General features: G+C 32.2%; 2 protein-coding genes across 2 annotated transcripts; both read left to right on the forward strand.

Moving 5' to 3' along the window:
* Positions 1-5315: 5315 nt before the first annotated feature.
* LOC148570012 (uncharacterized) lies at positions 5316-5693 on the forward strand. The gene has a single exon (XM_088506781.1). The coding sequence runs from the start codon at positions 5316-5318 to the stop codon at positions 5691-5693; it is 378 nt and encodes a 125-aa protein (XP_088362907.1).
* Positions 5694-18653: 12960 nt separating this feature from the next.
* On the forward strand, positions 18654-26874 carry LOC107629890 (indole-3-acetic acid-amido synthetase GH3.10). Its single transcript, XM_088510060.1, has 5 exons — positions 18654-19233; positions 19618-19719; positions 21351-21930; positions 22098-22347; positions 26238-26874. Exons 1-5 carry the CDS (start codon positions 18857-18859, stop codon positions 26777-26779), a joined length of 1851 nt encoding a protein of 616 aa, XP_088366186.1. The 5' UTR covers positions 18654-18856; the 3' UTR covers positions 26780-26874.
* Positions 26875-27628: the final 754 nt, after the last annotated feature.

A 27628-nucleotide genomic window follows, 5' to 3' on the forward strand; every position in this document is an offset into this window, starting at 1 on the left:
GCAATTTGCTTATATTAAAAGCTTTTATAATTTTGCAGTCTAGATATGAATATGCATGGTTAGTTTCTTTTGTTTCTGTCAAACTCTAAAATCTTGGCATATTATTCATGTTAGATACATGAGACTCTCACTATAATTCACGTTCAGCACTAATGATAAACAAAATATGGTTGTTCTTTGCTGTCCTGAATCTTGATGGTCAGTAATTGTTGTTTGTTATTTATGACGGTCTGATTCCTTGGTTTTGCTTTCCACATTCTTTTAGAATTGATTTCTGTATTTTTTTAGTTCGAAGTAATGTCTTGTTGTCTTGTGTAAGATTTGAAGATGATTACTCTTGATATGACCAGTACATGTCAGTTATGTGGTTATAGCTCGGGAGCGTAACCGAGGATTTAAATATAATATCGTAACCGATCCTTATTCCATAACATCGGATAGGCCATTAACTCATCCTGAAGACCTTATTATTCGGCTACTCCCATTCTCCAGACTATAAAGAACAGTCTGAAAAGATCTATGAGGTATGTATAATTTCTATAGAAGTTTAAGCTCATTAGAATACTTATTGACTTGGGCATCAGAGTGCCTTTTGCAGGTCCCCGCCCCGCCGTTCTGCCTATCACCGACGTGTGTCACATATTAGCTGAAAAGCTTGGCAACCCTCACTTTGAGACGACTCATACCTCGGAACATCCAGGCAAGAATATTTGGCGCCCACCGTGGGGCCGAAGGTTTATTTTTTAATATCCCTTTTTTTTCCCCAAGCGGCCCTTAAAAAACCTCGACGTCTCTCCATGGCGGATGCGCCTCCACCTACCCCAGCCAAACTTCTTCGAATGGTAACCGAATTGCAGCAGGCAAATCAGCGCATGGCAGAGGCAAATCAGCGAATGGCTGAAGAAAATCAAAGGATGCAGAACCAAATTGCAGAGCTAGCTAATGCTCGGCTAGAGCATAATAATGATCGCCAAGAGCACCATGAAAATGAGGAGCGTCGATCAGAACCAACGCACGTTTCTGAAACTTCTCGCAATGATGACGATAGAGGACCAGAAAATGAGGAGGCTAAACCCAACAATTCCGCTGGACCCTTCACGGCCGATATCATGAACTATCAAATGCCCCGGCAGTTCACCCTGCCGACGACCCTTACTCCTTACGATGGGTTAGGAGATCCAAAGCAGCACCTCAAGAAATTCTGATCAATCATGATAGTAAACGGTGCATCTGATCCTATTTTATGCCGTTGTTTTCCTTCTTTTTTAGATGGTCCTGCACTTGACTGGTTTTGCTCTTTGCCTGCAGATTCTATCTCTCGATTTCAGGAATTAGGCAAGCAGTTCGAAGATCATTTCGTAGCATTGGCAATTTATTTGCATGATTCGGATTACCTGAATACAATCAAGCAGGGTCAACAGGAGAGCTTGAAGGATTATATCACCCATTTTACAAAGATCGCCATGTGAATTCCTAACCTTCATCCCGAGGTACATTTGCATGCTATTAAGAGTGGGCTACGCCCAGGAAAGTTCCAAGAGGCCATTGCAATGGCCAAGCCGAAAACTTTGGCTGAGTTTCGAGAGAAAGCCAAAGGTCAGATAGATATCGAAGAACTTCGTCAAGCGCAAAGAGCAGAAAAAGCATCTACCGCCAAGGACGATGATAAGCCTCGGAATAACAAAAAGACTTTCAAGCCGGTACCTCGATACGACTCATACACACAGTTCAACAAAAACCGGGACGACATTATTAAAGAAATACTCAGTGCAAAGCTGATCAAGCCACCCCGGAAAGCAGGCAACTATCCCGAACCGAAGAATATCGACAAATCCAAGTACTGTACGTTCCACCAAAAATACGGACACACAACTGACGAATGTGTCATTGCTAAGGATCTTTTAGAGCAATTAGCAAGGCAGGGACATCTAGACAAGTACATTGCAGGGCACATGCAGAAGAGAGCGGTACCAAGCAGCGATGCAACTCTGGTAGGAACATCAACTCGGGAGAAGGATAAAGCTCCCATGCCACCACGAGGCATCATCAATTGCATCTCTGGTGGGTATGCGGGTGGAGGACATACAAGCTCGGCTCGGAAGCGTACGTATCGGACAATGCTAACAACCGGTCATACGAATGATGAGCAACTGAGGACTGCAACCATTCCAGGGATGACTTTTCACCCCTCAGATTTTAATAGCAGTGACACCAATTTGGATGATCCAGTTGTGATATCAATTCAGTTAGGAGATTTGATCGTTAAAAAGGTCCTACTAGACCCTGAAAGCAGCGCTGACGTCTTATTTTTTTCAACATTTGAGAAAATAAAACTAAGCAGCAACATTCTCCAGCCATCCGTTGGAGACTTGGTCGGCTTCTCAGGAGAGCGGGTACCTCTCTTGGGTTCAGTATGGTTACAAACTACACTGGGTGAGCACCCGCTATGCAAAACACAAGATGACTGAGTTAGATCCAAGAGCCAACTTTGAAGATCGGCCAACACCAAATGAAGAGTTGACTAAAGTAATATTAACTGATGATTCAACAAAATTTACTTTTGTAGGTACATCCGCAAAAGGCGACGAGAGGGAACGGCTGATCACCTTCCTCTGCCAAAATGCCGATCTTTTTGCCTGGACTCCAGCTGATATGCCAGGAATTGACCCGTCCGTGATAACTCACCGGCTGGCAATTAACTCGACAACCTGACCAGTTTCCCAGAAAAAATGCAATCTCGGCACAGAGAAGCGCTTAGCATCAATGGAGGAAACTAAAATGCTCATTGATGCCAACTTCATCCGAAAAATCAGATTTACAACATGGTTGGCCAACGTGGTTATGGTAAAGAAAAACAATGGTAAATGGCGCATGTGCGTCGATTTTACCGACCTAAATAAAGCATGTCCTAAAGATGCATATACCTTACCTTGTATTGACACTTTAGTTGATAATTCTTGTGGTTATGGCACCTTGAGTTTTATGGATGTATATTCTGGTTATAATCAGATCTTTATGCACCCATCAGACCAATAAAAAAACAACTTTTATAACTGCATATGGTAATTACTGTTATAACGTCATGCCTTTTGGTCTTAAGAATGCAGGAGCTACTTAGCAAAGATTAATGAACAGAATTTTTGACAGACAAATAGGTCGGAATATTGAAGTGCACATTGACGACATGGTCGCCAAAACACGGATCGAAAGCTCTCACGTTGCCGACCTTGAGGAAATTTTTGCACAAATCCAATCATACAATATGAGGTTAAACCCTGAAAAGTGTGCATTTGGCGTTCGGGGGGGAAAGTTCCTGGGATTCATCCTGACTAGTCGAGGTATTGAAGCAAATCCAGAAAAATGTCAAGCAATCTTGGACATGCAGAGCCCTAGGACGATCAAAGAGGTTCAGCGATTGACTGGAAGGCTGGCGGCTTTATCCAGATTCTTACCTTGTTTGGCATCCAAATCTTCTCACTTTTTTCAATGTTTACGAAAAAATGTGAATTTTCAATGGGATGAAAACTGTGAAACAGCTTTTACTAGTTTAAAACAAATCCTTTCAAAACCTCCGATCCTGCAAAAACCTAAACTTGGCGAGCCATTTTACTTATACTTATCTATTACTGACTCCACTCTTAGCTCTGTCCTTGTTACAGAAAATGACAAAGTCCAGCAACCTGTGTACTTTGTCAGCAAGTCACTCTAGAACGCCGAGCTTCGTTACCCGAGACTGGAAAAGCTCACATTTGCTTTGGTTTTTTCAGCAAGACGGCTCCGACCTTATTTCCAGAGTCACGTTATTTATGTCCAAATAGGGCAGCCACTAAGGCAGGTGCTCTCCAAACCCGAATTGGCAGGAAGATTGATCAAATGGTCAATTGAACTTTTCGAGTTTGATATTCAATATCAACCACGAGGGTTCATCAAATCACAATATTTGGCAGACTTTGTTGCCGAACTCACTGCTCATATACCTGATGAAAAGAGCTTCGAATGGGTCTTGTTCGTCGATGGTGCTTCAAACACTCAAGGATCAGGAGCAGGTATCCTCCTTGAAAATCAAGATGGCATAGTGCTGGAACATTCTCTTCGCTTCTCATTCAAGGCAAGTAATAATCAGGCCGAATACAAGGCCTTTATTGCTGGGCTCAGGTTAGCCGCTGATCTACAGATTGATGCTATTAAAGTATACTGTGATTCGCTGTTAGTTGTTCAACAAGTTAATCAATGCTTTCAAACAAAGGATCCTATTTTGTTAAAATATCTGGATGTGGTTAAAAGCCTTCAGACTAATTTTTCCAAAATAAATATTAACCATATCCCAAGGGAACAAAACCACCGTGCAGATATTTTATCAAAGTTAGCCACTACACAACCAAATACTGCAACTATTTTACAATCAATATTAGACAAACCAAGCATTAATACAGCCAGTATTTTTAATATCAATGATGGAGATAGTTGGCAAAAACCTTATATTCAATATTTGCAAGATGGAATTATTCCAGATGACATCACTGACCAGAAAAAATTCAAACGACAAGCCTCTTTCTTTACCCTACTAAACAATATTTTGTATAGGCGAGGATACTCTCGACCTCTTTTAAAATGTTTAGACAGATCGGAGTCCGACCTTATTTTAGCCGAGGCCCATGAAGGAATCTGTGGGATTCACACTGGAGGCAGAAGCTTAGCGCAGAAGATACTCCGCGCAGGATTTTATTGGCTGACGATATGGGAAGACTGCCGACAAAAAGTCAAAAGTTGCGACAGTTGCCAGAAACATGCTCCGGTTATCAACGTACCAGCCGAAAACCTCCATCACTCAGAGGTAAGCTGGCCATTCAATCAGTGGGGGCTTGACATTCTCAGACCTTTCCCCACTGCTCTAGGTCAGGTAAAATTTTTAATTGTGGGAATTGATTATTTCTCTAAATGGGTAGAAGCCCAGCCTTTGGCAAAGATAACATTTTCCCAAATGATATCATTTGTCTGGAAGCATATAATTTTCCGATTTGGTATACTTCGTCATATTATTACTGACAATGGTCGCCGGTTTACCGACCATAAGTTCAAGACCTTTTTGCAGAATTTGAACATAAAGCAGCACTTCTCATCGGTTGAGCATCCACAGTCAAATGGATTAGCTGAGGCCGCCAACAAGGTCCTCCTGCAAGCTCTGAGGAAAAAACTCAAACAACGTTAAGGGCCTTTGGGCCGAGCTTATTCCTGAGGTCCTTCGGGGATATAACACCACAGTACACTCAACAACTAAGGAAACGCCATTTTGTCTGGTATACGGCTCTGAGGCCATGATACCTATTGAGATTTCACAACACTCCCTGAGGACACAAGCCGAAGATTCTAATCAAGCCCGACTAGCCGAGCTTGACTTAATAGAAGAAATACGAAACATGGCTTCTGCGCATCATGAAGCATTACAACAGCAACTGGCTCGAAGACACAACAAGAAAGTACGTTTCCGATCTTTTGACGCGGGAGATTTGGTGTTAAGGAAAACCGAGGATGCCAAAAAATCACCCTCTCATGGAAAACTTGCTGCAAAGTGGGAGGGACCTTTCAGAATATATGAAGTTGTCGGCCGAGGAGCTTATCGACTAGAAACACTGGAAGGCACCAAAGTGCCCAGCACATGGAATATTAGCTCTTTAAAGCGCTACTACAGTTAATCACAAGAAATGCTAGTACTCTTTTTCCTACCTCGAGATTTTTCCCTAAGAGGGTTTTGCCCGAGAAGGTTTTAACGAGGCTAGCCATTTTGAAACTTTTTTTGTAAAGGTATTATGATGAATACATGCATTCTACTATGTTCTAGTATATTCATTACTTACAGCTACTCATGCAAGAGTTTATCTCTCAATAACAACATCTTCAACTAAACCTGTGGCTGTGAGTCACCAAAAAAAAAAAAAACTTTCTAACTAAAAGTGTTATTATTTCCAGCAAAGGCTTATCTCCTGTAAAATGTTAAGCTAATCATTGCTTAATACGATCAATATACTTCATCAAACCCTCATTAGTAAGGGAATCAATACTTAGGCATACATAACGCCTAAACTCAATTGAACACAAAACGTTCAAAACAACAGTTTCTAGCAAAGCTAGCATAGTCTGACTACATATTACAAATTAAACAGTTCCAGAAATTATAAAAGTCCCAAATTCAGACAGTGAGCAAAACACAAAATGAAAACAACAGATCACTTCTTCGTACAGTTTAATCTGCCAAGTTATCATCACCTTCTTCAGCTACTTCCTCATCATCCACCAGCTGACCATCATGGATCACCTTACTTGGATCCATAGCAAAAAAGTCAGAATCTAGAGCAAAATGTTTTGCTTGAGTAATAGCACGTTCAAAGCCCTCAGCAACAGCATCCAAGATATCAGCCTCTCGAGTATTTTCCATCTCTTTCATCTTCGAGGTAGCTTCAGCAATTTTACTATTCAAATTTGTGATTTCATCCTTTTTCTTTTTCCAAGCTTCCGCTTCTTTCTCATGACTTTCTTTCATCAGTTTCATCTCCTCCTCCACCGAGGACAACTTCTTTTCTAATTCAGACAGATATGCCTCCTTTTTCTCTAGTTGTTCTTTTAGCCGAATTTCCTCGGTCAATTGTAGTAATAACTTTCTGTGCCTTTTTTATTGACAACGTCCTATGCTAGCTAGATGAAAACCTAGAACCTACAATTATATTTTTGCATAAGTAGTAAGAAAATTTTCATCAAGTATATAGAGTCTTGTCAACACAAACCTGTAGAAACTGATCAACCTCTACATCCCCAGCTTCTTCAATTCTGGATATGTCCGATGAAGCTTGGACAACCTCGTCGGCAACGATGTTGGACAGAAATTTTTTGTCCCAAACTGACGACCCATCTCCATCACCATCAAAGCTATACAATTTCTCTTGCTTGTTAGTAAAGTTCACTAGCTCGTCAAGCTGAATACCCTTTTTTTCCTCGTCTAAGTTAATAGCATCTGATTTTCTCTTTTTTAAAACAATGCCCTTCTTCCTAGGTGCTGGCTGGTTAACTTCAGCCCCACCCTCCATCTTGTTAGGATTTGAGGAAGATCCCTCAAAATTTTTGTTTCTGAAACGCGCTCTAAGGCTTGATGCTGACACCCCTGGATATTTACCAGCTGCAAAATTATATATATACTCATCAGTTAAATGAAAATTACAGTACCAATCTAATCTATTATATAGCCATCTCACCAAAATATTCTAAGATAGACAACTTGTTCTCTTCCCATGGAAGTAACTCAGACATAGAAAGCAAGCCACCCTTATCAACCATCTCCACTAGGTATGCCATTATACATTCATTCCGAGGAGCTATAAGCTCGGTACCTAATATATGCTGGGGCTGACAACACCAGTATAAAGGGAACTTCTCTCCTAAGTTCTCATCAAGATAAAACGGAAAATCTTCGTCTACTGACTTCACCTTCAAGAACATCTCATTGAAATCTTTGAAAGAAGACTTATAGAGCTTAAAAACAGCAAATCCAGGAGTACTGTTTAGGTTAACCCACAAAACTTTCCAAACTCCTTTGGCTTGAAAAAGTGAAAAGAAAAGTTGCAGTTCAGGTTCTATTTCGAGAAATTGGGTTACAACTTGAAAACATTTCAAAAACGCCCAGCCATTAGGATGGAGCTGGGAGGGTGCACAATTCATTTGTGTTAAAACATCACATTCGAAATCCGTAAATGGTAACCTCACATGTAGTTCTTCCAGCACAGAACTATACATAAAGAAGCTTTCGAAATCCTTTTTTCTATGAAAAACACAATCAGACCGGTTGCATGGCAGTAATTCCAAATGAAAACCAGGCCTGACCACCCTACCTACATTAACCTTACTAACACTCTCTTTATCAGAAAAAAGGGAAGCGCATATTCTAACATCATCATCAACCCAGTCGTAACAATCATCATCGTTGATCTTAGATAAAGCTTTCAACTTTTTCTCACCCATCTTTTCAAAGAACTAAAACAAGCAATGAAACTTAGAAAACTAAACGGAGAAGGGATTTTCACTCACCTCTCTTACTCATGTTGTCTTCCCTTGAGTCTTTGGAATGACGCTAGTTAAAGCAGGAAGCGTGTTTCCAATCCTTCCAAAAACTAAAAATAACTTTAAACTTTCATTTAATAAAACCGTTCAGTTCCATTGATTAATCACAAACCATTAAAGGTCCCATTCAATCAACGGTTAAGAAATTGCTTTGGAACTTGCACCAGCATTTAAGGTTTTTTAATCCCAATATAATTTAAAATTTCTAGTCTTTTCAGGTACAAACAATCTACAAGAACGTTGAGCCATGTTGATCTGGGGGCTCCCCTTGCCGAGCTATAACTCGGTCCAAAGAAAGCTCAACCTGTCTCACCAAAACCAGGCCAAGCTTGGGGCTCTGATATGACCAGTACATGTCAGTTATGCAGTTATAGCTCGGCAGTGTAACTGAGGATTTAAATATAATATCGTAACCGATCCTTATTCCATAATGTTAGATAGGCCATTAACTCATCTTGAAGACGTTATTATTCGGCTACTCCCATTCTCCAAACTATAAAGAACAGTCTGAAAAGATCTATGAGGTATGTACAATTTCTAAAGAAGTTTAAGCTCATTAGAATACTTATTGACTTGGGCATCGGAGTGTCTTTTGCAGGTCCCCACCCCGTCGTTCTGCCTATCACCGACGTGTGTCACATATTAGCTGAAAAGCTCGGCAACCCTCACTTTGAGACGACTCATACCTCGGAACATTCAGGCAAGAACAACTCTTTTTTTGCCTATTATAACTCTGGATATTTTTAACGTATGAATTGCATACAGTTGTCCTCAAAGTTGGTAGGATATGTGAAATATGTGTTGGAGCAGTGAAGACGGTTTCCAATCTGGGTCAGTTGTTCTGTTTCTGAAACTTCCTTCCTTCCATAATGTTGTGCACTGTATGATATACAGTTTTATGTGACATGAAGTTAATAGAATATATTGAGGTCATTTATATGTTAAACAGGGAGCTCTTCTGAATGCTCTTCTATCTTAAAAGTAGTTTCTCTTGCTTTTCGGACTATCCCCTATGATCAAAGAAACCATATGATACTAATATACTATATTACTATGAACTTCTCTAACATACCCAGACTTTACTAATTTAGTTATAACATTCTTGTTCCTAATCTTAATTTTACTCTTAATTTTTTGCTATGGAAACTTCTTGCTCTATTACCACTGTAATCTCTTTAATCTGATATAAGTAACAATATACTATATTTATTTTGTATGAAAATCAATTTTTGTTAGAAAAATCTATTTTTTTTTATCTAAAACATATTTTTTTTTAAAAAAAAATTTGATAAGGATGTAGCCACGCTTTAAAAGCATGGCAATAGGTTCAGGATTTAAAAAGCGTGGCCATAGTTCACATCTAGGTACGTTTAAGAAAGTGTGCTTATAGGGTTATGCATATGGCCACGCTTGTAAGCGTGACAATAGATAAAAGCGTGACAACAGAAAAGGTGTATTAATAGATTGAGAAAAGCATGGCGATAGAGCAATCGACACGCTTACAGATGTGACCCTTTCAAAAGCATGTTGATAGCTCAAAAAGCGTGGCAAAAAGATATCGCTACATTTTTTTTTTACTTTTTGCTACGCTTTAAAAGCGTGGCAAAAGCCTGGTTTTCTTGTAGTGGAAATAATAACTCACATCATACATGATACCTAACATATCTAATTAGACGCTGAATAAATATATCAATTCTGCTAGGTAGACAATAAAAATTGTGAATAATGTGAACAATGGCTACATCTTAGACCCACTAAACATGAATAAACCTAATTAATTCAAATTAAAATTTTAAAATTAAAATTAACTCTTTTTTTTTACGTATTATTTACGTTATTTAAAAAAAACGTTTTTCTTCTATACTTTTTTAATGAAAAACCATCCTCTCTTCGGTCTTCACAAGCTCATGGATAAATAAACGTGCAACCTTTAGCCTGGTTTAAGCTCATAGCTTAAACATGTCGAGTTATGATGGTTTCGTTTTAATAGAATAACAAAATTTATTGACAATAGGAGAATATTAAAATCCATCTAATGACAGATTAACCCATAATATTATTATGCATAACGACTATCAAATGGACACGTTTGATTTATTTAAGCTTATGATTAAATATTTTATCTTAATTCAATTTAGGATTATCACTTTAATGTGTAAATTTAACTCAATATAGACCTCCTAAAATTGATTTAGGTTTGTTGGTGCGAAATATTTACAACCTAGCAAAAAGTTGAGGAAATTTGAGTAAGATCAAGAAGTAAGAAGGGTTCTTTCCATCTTGTAAGTGAATGAATTCAAAGTTAAGAAGTCAAAGAAAAATGCTATTATACTTAAAAGATGGTGTCTAATTTGAAAAAAAAAATAAAAATTAATATTTAATTTAAAAATATAATAATAATAAATTTAAAATATTTAAAATTTGTTATAAAAAATAAGTTTGACAAAATTTAAATACCAAATAATAGATATCATAAAATTTATTCGAAAAAATAACTTACTTAAGAAAAACATTGAGTGTCAAAAAGAAAAAGTAATAAGACTTCATAACCTCTTTATGAAAGAATGGAAATTAGAAAATTGGGAAAGTAACATGAAAAAGCTTTCTACACGAGGGACAAATAAAGCATGAGAGTCAAAATAATACTACTCTTGTAGAGAAGAAGATATCAATTGAGGAGAAGCAGCATTGAAGGTCAAAACCAAAAAATTTAGCTAAATTTTTCACAAAATTTACGGCTAGTGAATCGAATAAAAAAAAGGGATAAAGACTAAAAGAAAAACGTGCTTAAATTCCAAAACTTGAGCACAAAGCAATGTGGACTAGTGAAAGAAATCCAAAACGTGTGTTGAAGAGCTTTACATCCAAGAAAAACCATTTTTACCAAGAACTTGGGTAGAAGTGCTTGCCATCAAGTAAACAATTTCAAACTTGGGTGCTCATTTAGAAATACAGGACAAACTCAGGAAAAGGACTTTCATTTGGCAACTCACAAACACACACATTCTAAAGAGTTCTGAGGTTACACTAACAAGGTGAAAGCAATAGAGTGTAAGGACATGTGAATATTCGAAGTGATTATTATTTTTCTTTCTTTCTTTTTTGTTTACATTTTTTTTTTACTTTTTGTTCCTGTTTCACTCGAATTTTAGTAATTTCGATAAGGTGTCGAATTGAGCTTGTATCAATATCTTAATTCGAGAAGTAGATACGACTCTTCTAAAAAAAGTGAGTTCAATCCAAAAATTACTTAGTATTTTTGTCAAAGAGAACTATGTCGAATTATTAGTGGCAAATTATAACAAATAAATGAAAATGTGTGAAAGAAATAAAAGGAAATTTTGAACAAATGAAAATGTAAAAGTGAAATGAAAATTAACAGAAGAATGAATAACAATGAAATATTTAAAACAAAGAAATTAAAAGAAAGAAAATTGAAAGATAATTAAAATAAATTTGGCTCCTAACACTCACATACACATGCACTCTATAATCTTCCGTAGCGCTGAGACTAGGAATTCTTGCAGAATTTTATGCGATGATCTAGTGTTTTTGATTGAAATCCCTCTTTTTTCTTCTAAACTTCTTCTATTTATAAATCTTAAAGATAGACTTGCTCTTGAAGAATCTTGACCACGATCCAATTCTTCTTTTTTTTCTCAGGCCACGACCCAATTCCTCCTTTTTCTTAGGCTACGATTGTGCCTTGACTTTGAAGAATCTTCATAGTGACTCCCACGCACATTCTATCTTGCCTTGGTCTCCAAATCCTATATTCTTGCATCGTGTTGACATTTAACCACGTGGTGTATCTAGTTTCGACTCCAATTCTTGACTTATCTCGAATCGCTAATCTCTCGACTTCGACATTCCTCTCGTAGTCGAAAGTGAGTTTTTTATAGCTGAATATCTGAGCCGTCGACCTTATTCTAACTTTTATGAATCATAGTCAAATTTTTTTAAAAGTTAAAATTCGTACCAATAGTTCCATTTTTCAATTCCATTTCATTTTTTGCTCCTAGTTTTAAGCTATTTTCAATTCCCAAATTTTACTGTAATCTACTGTTGGATCTCATTCCTTTACAAGTTTCATCTAAATCATTGTTATTTTTAACAACTTGTAAATTTTTCTATTATTGATAAAAGCTTGGTTATTTCATTCTATAAGCATTTTGTGCAAAGTTCTTAGATTTGTTATTTAAGAGGATTCGTATTTACTTTTCGAAATAAAATTATAATACAAGCTTAAGTGACGTTCTTATCAGATTCGAAATAAAAATCCAAGCATAACAAGATGGACCATCTTGTTTAAATACATCAAATTATATGGAATTATATATATAGTTAGCTAAATAAAGTAATGAATGTAGTTGTATAAATGAAATAGAAGTTTAATTTTAATGTACCCCAACAGCCAGATAGAGTCTCACATCCTATATATGTATATGTTATATATTTATATAAAAATATATTTTAGGTGAATATTGAACTAAAGACAAGGCCTCTCACTTGGTTCAAGAAAATTTTAATCACTAAGTCAAAATCATCAATTTTTCTTTAATACGTCTTTTTTTATATATATAAAAGGCCGTTCTATTTTAGTGATATATAAATATAAAATTATATTAAATAAAATGCTCATAGATTTACATTGATTTTATTTGTGTTTGTGTTATTAATTTTAGTAAAGACTTTTATATAAAATTAAGCATATGGTGTTTTATGTTATTTATGAGATGATTGTGTTATTTGTGGGATGATTGTATTGTTTGTGTTGAAATTTTTAATTCGCATGTTTATCAATTTATATAATAATATTGCATATTTTTAGTAACCTGGGGATAGGATTAGATACCTGCAAGTTGAAAATAGGTAGGGTTAGAGTTGAGATATTTTCAACCTGCGAGTAGAATAGAATTGAGTTTATGTAAAAAACTTAACCTGTGAATAGAATTATAGTTAGATCCATACCCTATCCTACCATATCTATTATTATTTTTAATGACAATGCATCAAAATTAAATTCACAAAGTAATACTATTCTTGATCCTTGGATGATAATTGATAAGTAATTCATTTTACTTCATGTTATTCAACAAATACCATCATGATTAAGTAGTGTTTATGGATAATTTTAAAAGAATAAAATATATATTTTGTTTTTAGTGTTTTTAATAAATTTTAAAAATATTTTTAATATTTAATTTATATCAATTTTATCCCAAACATTTTGAATATAGATTCAATATACCATTGTCATTCAAATCCATTAAAAATCCAATAGATCAATCTTTTCTTGTCAAATTTATCCTTCTCTTCATCTTTCTCTTACCTCACAGTTAAAACACCACCATCAATAATAAAGTCGGTGTTGCCACCATTGGCTCTATTGACACTGCCATCTATTTCCCAGCTCTACAATCATTACTACCACCTTTAATATCTCCTCATTTTAACTAGAGAAAGTATGAAAAAATAATAGAATCTATGAATAATGAATAATGTGAATAATAGTTTAAAATTAAAAAAATTACAAATTAAAATTTATATTTTTTAATTAATTATCTAATTTTTAAATTTTAAAATTTGAAAAATTAAGATTTGCAGTTAAATTCATTCCCACTTTAGACAGTTACTCCTAATATCATCGTTTTTTTCCAATCTCTAATATCTCTTCTCACCGTTGCAGTCTCACTTGAGTCAAATTCTTCCTGGTTAAGAAAAGTGAAACTTTAAGAGTTTTTGAGATTTTTCTTTGAAACAAGAATAAGACGAAGAAGGGAAGCTTGGTGATAAATAACGTTCTTAATGGTGGAGGGTTGAATTTCAAGGTGAGGATAGAACATTTTTGCGGGCACCCTGGAGGGAAAGCAGTTATCAACGGTGTTGGGAAAGGAATGAGGCTCATTGAGTATGACCTTGAGCCGGCGAGGATGGCGCTACACCGGTGGGGGAAGACGTCGGCTGGTGGATTGTGGTACCTCCGATCACGCCGCACCAGCTCCGGACAGCCTACTTTGTGTTACCCATCCACCGTCGGCTGTGCAGCCTCCCCCGCAGACCACTACGTTCACCGTTCCAGCGTCACCATCCGCGATAGATCTGATCAACATACAGGGACGTACGCGGCTACGAGAGCTTGATCATGGTTGCTTCTTGTGTTCATTTATCTCCTTCTTCTTCTACTTTAATTTCAGTCTATGGTCATTTTAGTAAGTATGCGGATGGTTATTTTAATTTTTATGTGGATGATTATTTTAGTTTGATTGGATTTAGTTATATATAATTAAAAATTGTTGGATGTTCAATTTATTAGGTATGCGGATGATTATTTTTATCCTTAAATGGATGGTTATTTTCACTATGGGTTAGCGACGTTGGTGGTGGCGTGTGGCAAGCCAAGCAACGACGGTGAAATGAGATGATTATTGATAAAGGTGGAAGTGGTAGCCTATTGAAAAAGAAGATGATATTAGAATGAAATACTTTAATAAATTAGGATTTGAGATGGTTATTTTTTTTTTAAATAACTGAATGAATTTTCTAATTTAGATAATTTATGAAGTATTTTTTATTTTTTATATATATTTAGGTTAAATATACAACCTATTATTCACATTGTTTAGATTTATCATTATCTCCCTAACAGAGTTTTTTTAACTATCGCCACCATTAACATATCACAATTATCATCATAATCAATAAAAAAAATATGGAAAAATAAACAACAAATAACAGCAAACAAAATTTGCCAACTACAAGAACATTCCCCTTCATATAAAATAAAACCTACATCAACCACAACAGCAACTTTGGTAAGGGTTGAAACAGGGGCTTGTCCGTCTCTGCCAGTTCATTAGTGGATCAGATACGCAGCAAACATCTTTACGAACCATCTTTCCCTCGTTGACTTTGACAAATTCAATATTGAATTAAAATCTATTCTGAGAATAACCATGAGTTTTAAGAGAGAGAGAGAGAGAGAGGGGGGTAAAAGTGAGCAAGAATACTCCATTACTTAGGGTAGAAGTAATAACTAACTTACTATGTAGATGATATTCCAGTGACTAGTAATGCTTCTGCAGAAAATGGGCATCTAATAGGATGTATTTGGAGTAAAATATTTTAGAATTAATTTAATTTTATTTAAAATAAAAATTAATTATGTAAAATAAGAATTGATTCGATTTATAAATTGATATAATAATTTGATTTTATATTTTTTTTTATTTATCATACAATTTTTTACCACCACCAATAATTGTTGCTGTCGGTGATCGAACTGTCACGGTGTCACCATTGTTGGTGATCGAACCACCGCCATCGTCGTTGACCAAACCGTGACCGGATTTTTTCCTGTTTCTAACTCCTCTTTTATATTGATATACTAAATACTTAAAATGTGTAAAAATGACTTTTTATATATCTAACACACCATATGATTTACAAATAAGTTTAATTCTTATTTTTTGTCTATTCTAAAAGAAAATTTTCATTTTATAATCAAATCAATTCTAATTTTAGTGTGATATAGACACACTTTTAAGTTTTAAGGATGTATGTAAAGGGAGTTGGTAACTTGGTATGACTTACTAGAAAAGAGTTAAAAAAGTCCATGTATTAGCTAATGTCAGTCATTAGCATAATTGGATAAGTTAATTATCATGTTATTTAGAGTCTTATCCACAATAACAAAATCTGTTAACCATGTATAATTATATACTATATAAACTCATATTCTTTGTAAATGGTTAATACAAGATATATGCTAAAAAATCAGAAGAATTTATTATTTTTGTTTATCAATTTTAGTCATCAATCTAAATTTTTAATTTAATAATTTATCAACATATTTTTAACCTATATTTTTAAATATTAATAATTAATTATTGGCCAAAAACAATAAATTTTTACTGACCCTCTAACATTCTTCTTTAACACAATTCATAATACATATGATGAATATTCAGATTGAAATAATTCATTCTCTCACATTTCTGCAACATGTCTTCAACTTTGTACTAAATAAACCAGAGAGAATGATGTTCTTCACATAGCTTTACAATATATAACACGTTGTCAACGCATATAACATATAACATAAAAATATAATATTAGGCAATTAGCATATATATGATATAAAACATACTAAGAATATAATATATAACATATTATCTATCAATAGTATATGTAAATCTGGCGATATAATATACATATATTTTTTTATAAACACAATATATTAGTAAAAGAGTAACTAAAATATTAAAAAAGCATTTAATTCTTGATTGTTAAGCTTAACTTTTGTTTCTAATTCAAGGATTATGATTATATGTTCCCATTTCTCATAATAAGAAACACAAGAGTGAACCTACACAAATCACTAATTGAACTGATTGCTAACAAATGCAACTGAATTGATTCCAAAAACATGAACTGATGTGATAACTAACTTTGACTAGTGCCTAAGTTAACCTGCTGAAACTATTTTGATTGGAGGTTTATGGTAAACAATTCTATTTACATTCTATCATCCAAATCCAACTTTTTTTTTCCTTCTTTTGCTCAATTATCCTTCCCTCACCATCTTCTATTTATTCTTCTCTTTTCAGTTTTCACCACCATCACTCCTGCTTTTCCACCACCACTTTTTTTTTTTTTTTTTTAAAGCATTGGGGTTGTTTGATAGCAAAATTTGGTCATGGAATTTGGACATACTCAGATTTGGCCGTTCTTATAACGCGTCCAAATTGTGCTATCCGTCTTATTTGTTTTTTGTTGTATTTTTCATCCAAACAAATGAGCATTACAAAAACGAATATTACATGATACATATGTAACAGATAATATAAGATAATCTATACCAAAAAAAAAAAAAAAAAAGATAATACAAGATAATAAAAAAATCTTTTATAATATACGTAAAATTGCAGGAAACTCTTTTGTCATTGTATATTTTTTCTTTCCCTCTTATTGTACTTTCTGATAATGGAGGGCTTTTGACATATTCCATTATTAGCTTATGTTTTTTATTTTTTATTTTTCAGGAAAATTATAGTTTATGATAGACGACTTGAGCCATTATATTTGCCACCCAATTTTTTGTGGTAGTTCTTTTTTAGCTCATGCTTGAATTAATCTTAGATATAACTTTTCAGTCAAAGTACCTGAATGGTGATGAATTTAGACCGAATTTAGTTTTGAGAAGAGGACAAAATAAAATATTAAAAATAATACATAAAAATAAAAATATAAAATTAGTGTTTTTATATTTTATTTGGTAATAAATTAAAATAAATTATAAAAGTTTAATTTATTATATTTTTTTATTAAAAAATTTGAAAAAAAAATAATTATAAAAATTAATAAGAATAATAAAAAAAAAATTAAAAATAAATTGTGTCTTTTATTGGTATTTATGTATTTTTTTTATCAGGATTGATACAAAATACACTAATTGAATGTCTTTAAACACAATATTTCTGTCTATATGTCATCTACTAAACATAATTTTATGTATCTCATCTGTCAAACATAATTTTACGTCTCTGTGTCTCTCTTTATCTCAGTGTCTCATGCTTATAAATAAACATAGCTTATATCTCAATAATTTTAGTTATTTTTTGCATTAAAAAAAATTATTGATAATCCTTTTTCTTTTTATCGATAAACAGAATTTTATTAATTATCGATAAACAGAATTTTATTAATTAAAAATTAAAGATTCCACCTTGTATACACATGAATATAACTTTAAACATGTATAGATCTCTGATACTCATTGAAAAAATATCTAAGAATATATATGGGCTCATTTCAAATGGTGGCTCACAATAAATTGGAGGGAAAGAGGGATCACCTGTATTTTGGTCCATATAGACATTATTACCGAATTCCCCACATGATCCTTATTAGTGTATTTTATTAATTAGTTTTTATATATTTTTAATAAAATAATAAATATTAAAATAATTAAATATATCACTAAAAATAATTAAATTTGTCATAACATAATAAATATTTTTTACAACAGTACAATCAATTTTTTGCATAAACACTACTGAATACATGTTTCTATAATATAATTGGTTTTATATTCATATAATCCATAGCTAATTTTATTATATCTTTTTAATTTTGACGTGGTCCGTACATACTCAAATACTTAATTTATAATATCTATCTTTAAATTCGATTCACAATTTACAGATACGTTAACATTTTTATAAGCTGATTATCAATACCTAAATAATGATAACGTAACGCCAATTCTTGTGGTCTATATCTATTGTAATAACCATTCATTGATGCAGCTTGTGCAGAATCAGGTTAATAATAATAATGTCATGATTCCTTTGCTTTATGTCAATTTTTTTCTTTTAAGAAATAATAAGAATTGAAATTTTACTATTTTAGAGTTTTTGTCATAAAAATTCTGATTATGATATTTTTTTTTTAATTTTAAAATGATAAAAAAAAACTGAAAAAGGCACAAATTGTTATATCTCTAATAATAATAATAATAAATGCCCTGTTTAGGGCCTATAGAAGTAGTAAAGGGATATTTCATGAACAAGTGGGTACTCTTCCAATCTTTGTGGTTCTTCTCTCACTAATAACTTTTCATAGCTATATCCATTACCTTTATTTCAATGTGTATGTGTATATATATAGATCCATAGTTAGGCTTATAGTGTTACACAGAACCGTACAATACCCTTCAATTCCTACACATAACATCCTCAGCTCCCTAATGCCACAGCGACAAGAAACTTTGATGGAACCAAAAATGAACAATGGCAATGGCCATGGACATGGCTGTGCTATTGTGAATGGTTGTACTAGTGATGAAGTAATTGAGTGGTTTGAACAAGTGTCACAGAAGGGTGGTTCTGTTCAGAAAGAGATACTATCCCAGATTCTGAAACAGAACCATGGTGCTGAGTATGTGAAGAAATGGTTGGGGTATCACAACATCCAAGAAATGGATTCATCTGCATTGGAATCACTTTTCACTTCTGTGGTTCCAATTTCTTCTCATGCAGATTTTGAGCCTTTTATCCAAAGGATTGCAGATGGGGACACTAATCCTTTACTCACCCAACAACCTATTACCACTCTTTCCCTAAGGTAATAATTACTTTCTTAATTAATCTCTTTCCGTTTATTTTCATTTCACAGGAATATTCCACAATATTCAATAGAGGCCATAAATTTTATTTCCAGCTTAGGTTGTTCTTGTATTAATGACAACTACCACAACTTAATATAAAAAGTCCATGTTAAAAGTACTAATTAATTAATCTTAGCAGTCTTGTCATGCATGATGATTATTATGTATATTTTGACGATGGCCTACTTTTTCTTCTTCTTTTGTTTTTCTTTTTAATTTGGTCAAATATTTATTTAATTTTTCTTTTCTCTTGTGATATAATTAATATACGAAAGAATCTCCTGCACTTCTGGATTTTCTTCAATAATAATAATAATAAGTATTATTATTTAATTTTGCAGTTCTGGTACTACAGAGGGAAGGCAGAAGTTCGTACCTTTTACCCGCCATAGTGCACAAACTACCCTTCAAATTTTCACCTTAGCAGCAGCATACAGATCAAGGTATGCCTCTAAATGTTCCCTGTGTTCCTATTCCCATTTCATGAATTGAATAACCTATAGCAAGCATTTAAAGTGTGGTTCTATGTGTTTCAGTCATTTAATTATTGATCCTAATCATAAAATAAAATATATAGAATTAAAATACTAAAACACTTAAAACTATAGTATACCTGAAACGTTTTTTTATGGGTACTAGTAGGGTTGGAAGTGAGCTGAGCTAGACCAAGCTCACGCCCGGCTCACGAAAATTGACCTTGGCTCACGGCTCGACTCATTAACAATCGAACATATTTCTTAAGCTCAAACTCGGCTCCACGAAAGCTCACGAGCTGACTCGAACTCACGAGTTAGTTCAAATAATAGAAATATAACTTATACATTTTAAAAAACATTTAAAAAGACCAATTTTATATATTCTTTATCTTTTAATAAATTATAAATTTTTTATTTATGTCCTACATCAAAATTATATATATTACTATTTCATATGTATATATATAATATTAGACTCAAACTCGGCTCTTTTATTTTATGAGTTCAATTCTAAGTTTAAGCCCGGCTCACCAACTCACGAGTTCAGCTTATCGAGCTATTAATGAGTTGAGCTCGAACTGGCTCATAAGTTGGCTTGACTCACTCCTAACCCTAGGTACTAGTATATTTATTGATCACACTTTTATTTATTAAATGTATATAAAAATAATAGAAACAAATTAAAATTAGTTAAAATGATAAATATTTTAGAATTTTATTAAGAGGTCTTGTGTTTAAATATTTGAAATAGCAAAAAAAAAAAAAATATTGTTGCTAAATTATATGTAATAAAAAATATTTTAGCAAAAAAAGTTGTGTACTAATCTTTTTATATTTCTGTTATATACAGTATAGATTTCAAATTTTTTGTACGTCCCATGTCAATATTGATATTATGATTGTATTTGTATATCTTTTGTTTACCTCTAAGAATTTGTTTTAGTGAATTATATATAATTTTTTATGATAGAAATAGTGTTGTTTAGTATTAAGATAGATTTCCTTGGATCTATTTTTTTAAATATAATTTTCATTTGATAAAATTTTAGGTTATTGTATTTATTTCTCTATTGTATTCATCATCTAATATTTTCATCCAAATCGCAATATAAAATAACACTTATAAAGCTATATCAATATTATATTAAAATGTTTAGATAGTAAAAATAGCACACAGATTAGAGATTAAAAAATTATTATTTTCACTATTGAAAAAAATAAATGTATAAAAAATTTGTATTCTGATATAACTATAAGTATCATAGTTTATACCTAATTCTAAACATACTTTAATATTTTATATTTTTATCTTGAGATATATGATAATGTCACTCCTATCCTTATTTATGTTACTTCTCACATAATTTTTTTTATATTGTATTATATATAAATTTGTAGAAAAAATAAACGACATTATCAAAATAGAACTGATATTATCATTTGCCCTGTGTCTTCTCTCAATGATTAGAGGCAATGTTAAATTAAAAAGCAGATCTATTAAAGCCAAAAAAAAGAAAAATTCATAGACATCTAGCTTCTTTCCATCCAATGTGGCATATATATCATTGTTTTGACGGTGTAATGTGTAATTTTAACAGGGTTTATCCCATAAGAGAAGGAGGAAAGATTCTTGAATTCATATACAGCAGCAACACGTTCAAAACAAAAGGAGGCCTAACGGTAGGAACAGCCACAACACACTACTATGCAAGTGAAGAGTTCAAGATCAAACAAGAACAAACAAAATCTTTCACTTGTAGCCCGGCCGAAGTAATTTCCGGCGGGGACTACAAGCAATCGACATACTGCCACCTCCTCCTCGGCCTCTTCTTCTCCGACCAAGTCGAATTTATAACCTCTGCTTTTGTCTACAGCATAATCCAAGCATTTCGCAGCTTCCAGGAGCTTTGGTGTGAGATATGCAACGATATTAGATCCGGCTCGCTTAGCTCGCGAATTAAGTTGCCAAAGATGAGAAAGGCAGTTTTGGAAATCATTGGTCCAAACCCAATTTTGGCATCAAAATTGGAAAATATTTGCAAGGAGCTAGAATTGGTGGATTGGTTTGGTTTGATTCCAAAGCTTTGGCCAAATGCTAAGTATGTTTATTCAATAATGACAGGGTCTATGCTACCTTATGTGACAAAGCTTAGGCATTATGCAAATGGATTACCTTTGGTTAGTGTCTATATTTAATGCACAAATAAATACTTTAGAAAAATCTTTAAATATTTCAAAAATACTAGTCTTTCAGCCGTTTTAGCCGTTAATTTTAATACTACTTTGTTGTTTTATTTACATGTCGTCGTACCATATTTGATACTAATAATTTGTATTAATTATAGGTTAGTGCTGATTATGGGTCAACTGAGAGTTGGATTGGGGTTAATGTGGATCCAAGTTTGCCACCAGAGAAAGTAACATTCACCGTTGTTCCTACTTTCTCTTACTTTGAGTTCATTCCACTTTATAGACATAATAAGCAAGAAGATTACAGATCAATTGTTGCTGATGATTTTATTGAAGACAAGCCAATTCCACTTTCTCAGGTTAAAGCAGGACAAGAGTATGAAATTGTCCTTACAACTTTCACCGGTAACACATCCTTCTTTCCCTTCTACCATTATATTCATAGTAGGTCTCTAATACACAATTAAATACAAATTATGTTTAGATATATTAATTTATAAATAAATGTTATATAAAAATGTCATTCTAAAACAAAGTATATATATATAGAGTATGTTTAGTTTAGAGTTTGTTGGAGCATCAAACTCACTTTCAGTTCTTTTAGAAGTTTTTTTGTTTGGTTATTTTTTCTCCCTCAAAACTCAAACGTGATATTGTAGTCTAACCGACATTTAAGCGAAATTAAAATTTTGGTTTTTGCATTCATTTTTTTTATTTGACCATTAATTGAGAAAATTTATTTTCTATTTACCAATTCTATCTTTCATTATTCATATAAATTTTGTTAACAAAAAAATATTTTTTATCTATCAATCATATCCTTCGTTGTTCATATGATAAATTTATTTTTTATCTATATAACTTTTTTTTTTAACAAAGAGAATATTTCCTTAAAGAATTGTTTTGTCTAAATACAATGACCTTTTAATATATTAATTCTTTTCAAAATAATTTTTGTTTTAAAATAAATAGAGTAGTATATGTTTCTCAAACTATCTAATTTCGAACTTTTTTTTGGTAATATTATATTCAGATGGATGTTATCCCCCAAAATGACTTATTATATGTGTTGTACCAAACTGTGAGGGTGTCATAACTTTAATTTTTATAAATTTGTTAAAAATAACAAAATAGCGATGCCGTTTATTATTTTAATAATTAAAAAAAATATAGAAACAATTACGTTTTTTTAATTAATTAAAAAAATTTTAGACAAAACATGTCTTTTGAAAAGTAAAAAAAAATGTTTCCATAGCAAAATAAAACTCACTTGAAGTCAAATGACCTAGTGTAACACGTTGACCAATATTAAAAAAAAAAATTAGCCCCTAATTTCATCAAGTTTTGGTTGATTGTTTATTATTTAAGGAATAATTGAATATATTTAATATCTGTCTAACTAATTGATCGGCATACTAACTAAAATTACTCTAGGTAATGGCGTTACTCCTATTTTTTATAATATCACTTTACATATACATAATTTTTTGTATTATATATTTACATAAATTTATAAAAAAGAAAATGACATCAAAATAGAAGTATCAATATCAATTTTCTTTAATATAATACAAAACAAGAAAGGTTATTGAACAAATAGTGAGACTCAAAAGTTAATGAGCAACCCACTTTATTTCGGAAAAAAAAAAAAAGAGACTTTTGTTAGGCAACAATACAACGTTGCACTATGCAAAGTGTCTTTTAACTCTCAAAATATTATTATTAATAGCATCGAAAAATAAATAAATATTATTAATGGATATGTGAACTCAAGTTAATACTCTTTTAAAAAATATTAATTTAGATAAAATATTATATTAAACTTTTAATATATTTACATAATACATTATTTGAATATATTAAATGTCTAATATGTCACTTTATCTCTATCATATAACTAGACCTATAATATAGACTATTTACTAAATATTAAGTATGGTCTGTTCACAAACTCAGCTTGATTTAAAACTTTTTAAAAAAATTGATAATTTAAATAAATAATAAAATAATAAATAAATAATCAAGTAAAATGAAAAATATTAAATATATTTTAAAAAATATATATGTAATTAAAGATATAAATAGTCTAATGAATAAAAATCTTTAAATAAAATAAATGATATAAATTTAAACTCTTATTATTATATTTTTAATATAATAAATTATAATAAACTTATGTATTTATATATTTTACCATATGTAGACCATAACAGACTAAACAGATTATTTTATAAATTTGAATTTGATTTATTAAATTAAAAAATTTAAACTTTTAAAATAATTTAAATTTAAACATATTTTTTATTTGACCAAATCAAATCAAATATAGGCTAATCCACAAATTCCTAAAAGTCGCCTGGCCCTTTTTTTCTGGCTAATTTTTTTTTATATTGTTTAAATATATGTGTAATACATTATTATTGGAAGATTAGGTATTTTTTTTTTGATATGGTGTTTTATTCAAATCGGACGGTCCGATTTGTTTGAAGAGAAAAATAAATTACAAATCGGAGGGTCCGATTTGTTTGGAGAAAAAAATAAGCTACAAATCGGAGAGTCCGTTTTGCATTTTTTATTTTTTTTATTTTTTAAAATAAAAATCGGACGGTCCGATTTCAACATTAAAAATTTTTTTATTTTCGAATTCACAAATCGGACCGTCCGATTTGTGATTGTTAGTTTGAAAAAAAAAATAAAACAAACAAATCGGTGCATCCGATTTGTACATTCCATACCAATGTAAAACACACTTCTGCTCACATCTTCTTGTTATACTCTTCTCTCTCTCCCACATAAAAAATAACAAGCGTTTTTTTCACCAGTAACAACTATGAATAATAGTTGATGAAATATGAGTACAGCACAATTTCTTACACATTATATATGAGTATATGACTATATATATATTGTACTTTTTGAGTTTTGACTTTTATCTGTTTTGGCCAATAAAGACCAAGTGAATGCTTTTTAGCTACCCAATCTGTAAACTATTCATCATTATTAGGTAAGCCCCATTTGAGCCCACTGTCCTCAACAAAATAACGCCTAGTGTATGTTAGAAACGTTATCTCCTAACAATAATGTTTCAATAATTTTGCAACATTGATGGGTCATTTCTAATCTAAGCTAATATAACCGTCAGTTTTTTCTTGAATGGGGAGACCCCAGTCGACAATGCAATCTAGCTGCATATTTTGCCAAAAATCTTTAACAAAGTTGGTCCCAATATATCGCAATACGTGGAAACATTAATTATTGAAATGCACACAAAAAATGGCTAGTGGGCATCACACCAATAATAATAAGTGGTCATAATTTTGCTACGTACTTGGCCGATGTGTGTTATGTTTCTACCACTATTATATATTATTGTAGTTTACTTATTTAACAAATAACAAATTTCCATTAGTTATTTAATTTCTAATTTCTATCTTATATATATGTTGTGTGTAGAGTGTAGACTAGCTATAGTAGACAACCCACGTTTCATCTGTACTACTGTAGTGACCATTGAGTCTTGTGCTTGGTTTCTGTTCGTTACTTTGATTATTAATGACTTTGATGTAATGTAGCTATCATTTCATCTGTCCTTTCTGACAAGGATATACATGGCAAGCTCCATAATTGCGCTTCAAAATTTGTTAACTGTAGTATGACTCAGAATAATAATAACCCCACAACTGTCATGATGTTTTCATCTGTAGACTCTATTAGTTTCTAGGGTTGACCACTCTAGTTTGTTATTTATTTTGCCGCCCTCTCATTCCTTAGAGGTAGTATCGTATTTCTTCTTAAAAATTTAAGACATGAGAAATTTTAAATAGAAAAAAATATTACAATTATATGGATCGGATATTGTAGAAACTAAATATGTTTTTCAATAATAATAATAATAACCATCATAGAATGTAACATGTAGGACTGAAACTATTAGCCTACTAACTTTTGATATTTGAATAGAACATTTATTATATGAGTGCATTTAGAGAATTAACTTTTTCTTAAATTATATTAATTAATATTTTTAAGTTTTATTACATTTTGAATTTTAATCCTAAACTTTAAATTTTTTAAAATGTTAATTAATGTTGACTAGTTAAAATTTATTTTTTTATAATTATTGTAAAACACACAAAATTTCATATAGATATAAATTTTAGGAAAATACTATGGGATATATCTTTAGTGTAAAAGAAAAGAGAATCAACTAATATTAATTTAAATATATGAAAAAAAAAAGTATTAGCCATAAAAATCTTTTATTTGTGAAATAATAACTGTTTTTTCTCTTTTAGGACTATACAGGTGCAGATTAGGAGATGTGGTAGAGGTGGCAGGATTCCACAACGGGATCCCAAAACTGAACTTCGTATGCAGAAGGAAGTTAATTCTAACTGTAAACATAGACAAGAACACAGAGAAGGACCTCCAATTAGTAGTAGAGAGAGGGTCACAACTTCTGAACAGAGCAAAGAAAGCTGAGCTTGTTGACTTCACCAGCTACGCTCATGTCTCCAACGAACCCGGCCATTACGTGATCTTCTGGGAGATCGACGGTTACGCCGAGGACAGTTTGTTAGAGGCGTGTTGCACCGAGATGGACGCGTCGTTTGCCGATCACGGTTACGTGGTTTCTAGAAAGACCAAGTCAATAGGGCCCCTTGAGCTTTGCATTGTGGAGAGGGGAACATTCAAGAAGATTCTGGACAACTTCATTGCTAATGGGGCTGCTTTGAGCCAGTTCAAGACTCCTAGGTGCACTAGTAACCATGGCATGCTTAATATCCTTAGGGCTTGCGCCCTCAAGAAGTTTCGTAGCACTGCTTACAACACTTGAACTCAATAATATCATTTATGAACAATTAATAATATAATTAATTAACGCTTGCGTTATTTAATTTCATATATATATAGTATCGAAAAATTTTCACATATTCCATCCACTTTATTGAAATACTGCTATGTCATGTACAAAATAATAGCTGGGAAAACATTTGTTATGCAGCAGGTAATGTAATACCCAAAACATCCTTGGAACAATACGTAAAAAGATCGAATGGTACGGAGTCTACTGACACAACATTGACCATCAGTTTTGTTATTTTATGTTGAAAAAGTTTTTAAGGCAACCCACTGTCACGGTTTTGTATACACTTTAACGTTATTGTACCAATATTTAAATTTATTAAATCTCTTGAATTAAAATCAAATCAGTTTAATTCTTAATATTTAACAAGAAATATAAGAACACAAAAAAAAAATTTTAGTAGAAAAAAAAATTTATTACTCAAGTATTTGTTACAAATAATTTAATACTCAAATTTTAACTCTTACCTCTTATTTATAGCCATCCACCTCCTTAATAGATGGTTAGGATTAAATCTAATTAATAATCTAAATTAATCATCCAAAATTTTCATTACAAATATCTATTCTACTACAATTTTCTAAATACTTCTAAATTATTTCATACTACTCTTCATGCTTTTATATACATCTAAACTCTTTTAGATTATTCTATAACCTTCTAGAGTCTTCTAGAACCTTCTAAGATTTCTGGAATCTTTTAAAACATTTTAAAACGTTCTAAAATCATCTAAAATATTCTCAAACACTTTAAAAAATTATACAAACACTATTAAATCTAACCTTCTAAAACTTACCGTGACACCATGCTATATATAGC

Source organism: Arachis ipaensis, chromosome B3 (assembly GCF_059453495.1).
Source record: "Arachis ipaensis isolate K30076 ecotype BB chromosome B3, ASM5945349v1, whole genome shotgun sequence".
In the NCBI taxonomy this organism is placed as follows: Eukaryota; Viridiplantae; Streptophyta; class Magnoliopsida; order Fabales; family Fabaceae; genus Arachis; species Arachis ipaensis.

Bases quoted from the DNA above. Each gene is read 5' to 3' on its own strand.
- LOC107629890 (XM_088510060.1), top strand. From the start codon at position 18,857: ATGCCACAGCGACAAGAAACTTTGATGGAACCAAAAATGAACAATGGC. The intron at 19,720-21,350 runs GTATGCCTCTAA...TAATTTTAACAG, and splicing joins GCAGCAGCATACAGATCAAG to GGTTTATCCCATAAGAGAAG. The intron at 22,348-26,237 runs GTAACACATCCT...TTTCTCTTTTAG, and splicing joins TGTCCTTACAACTTTCACCG to GACTATACAGGTGCAGATTA.
- LOC148570012 (XM_088506781.1), top strand. From the start codon at position 5,316: ATGATACCTATTGAGATTTCACAACACTCCCTGAGGACACAAGCCGAA.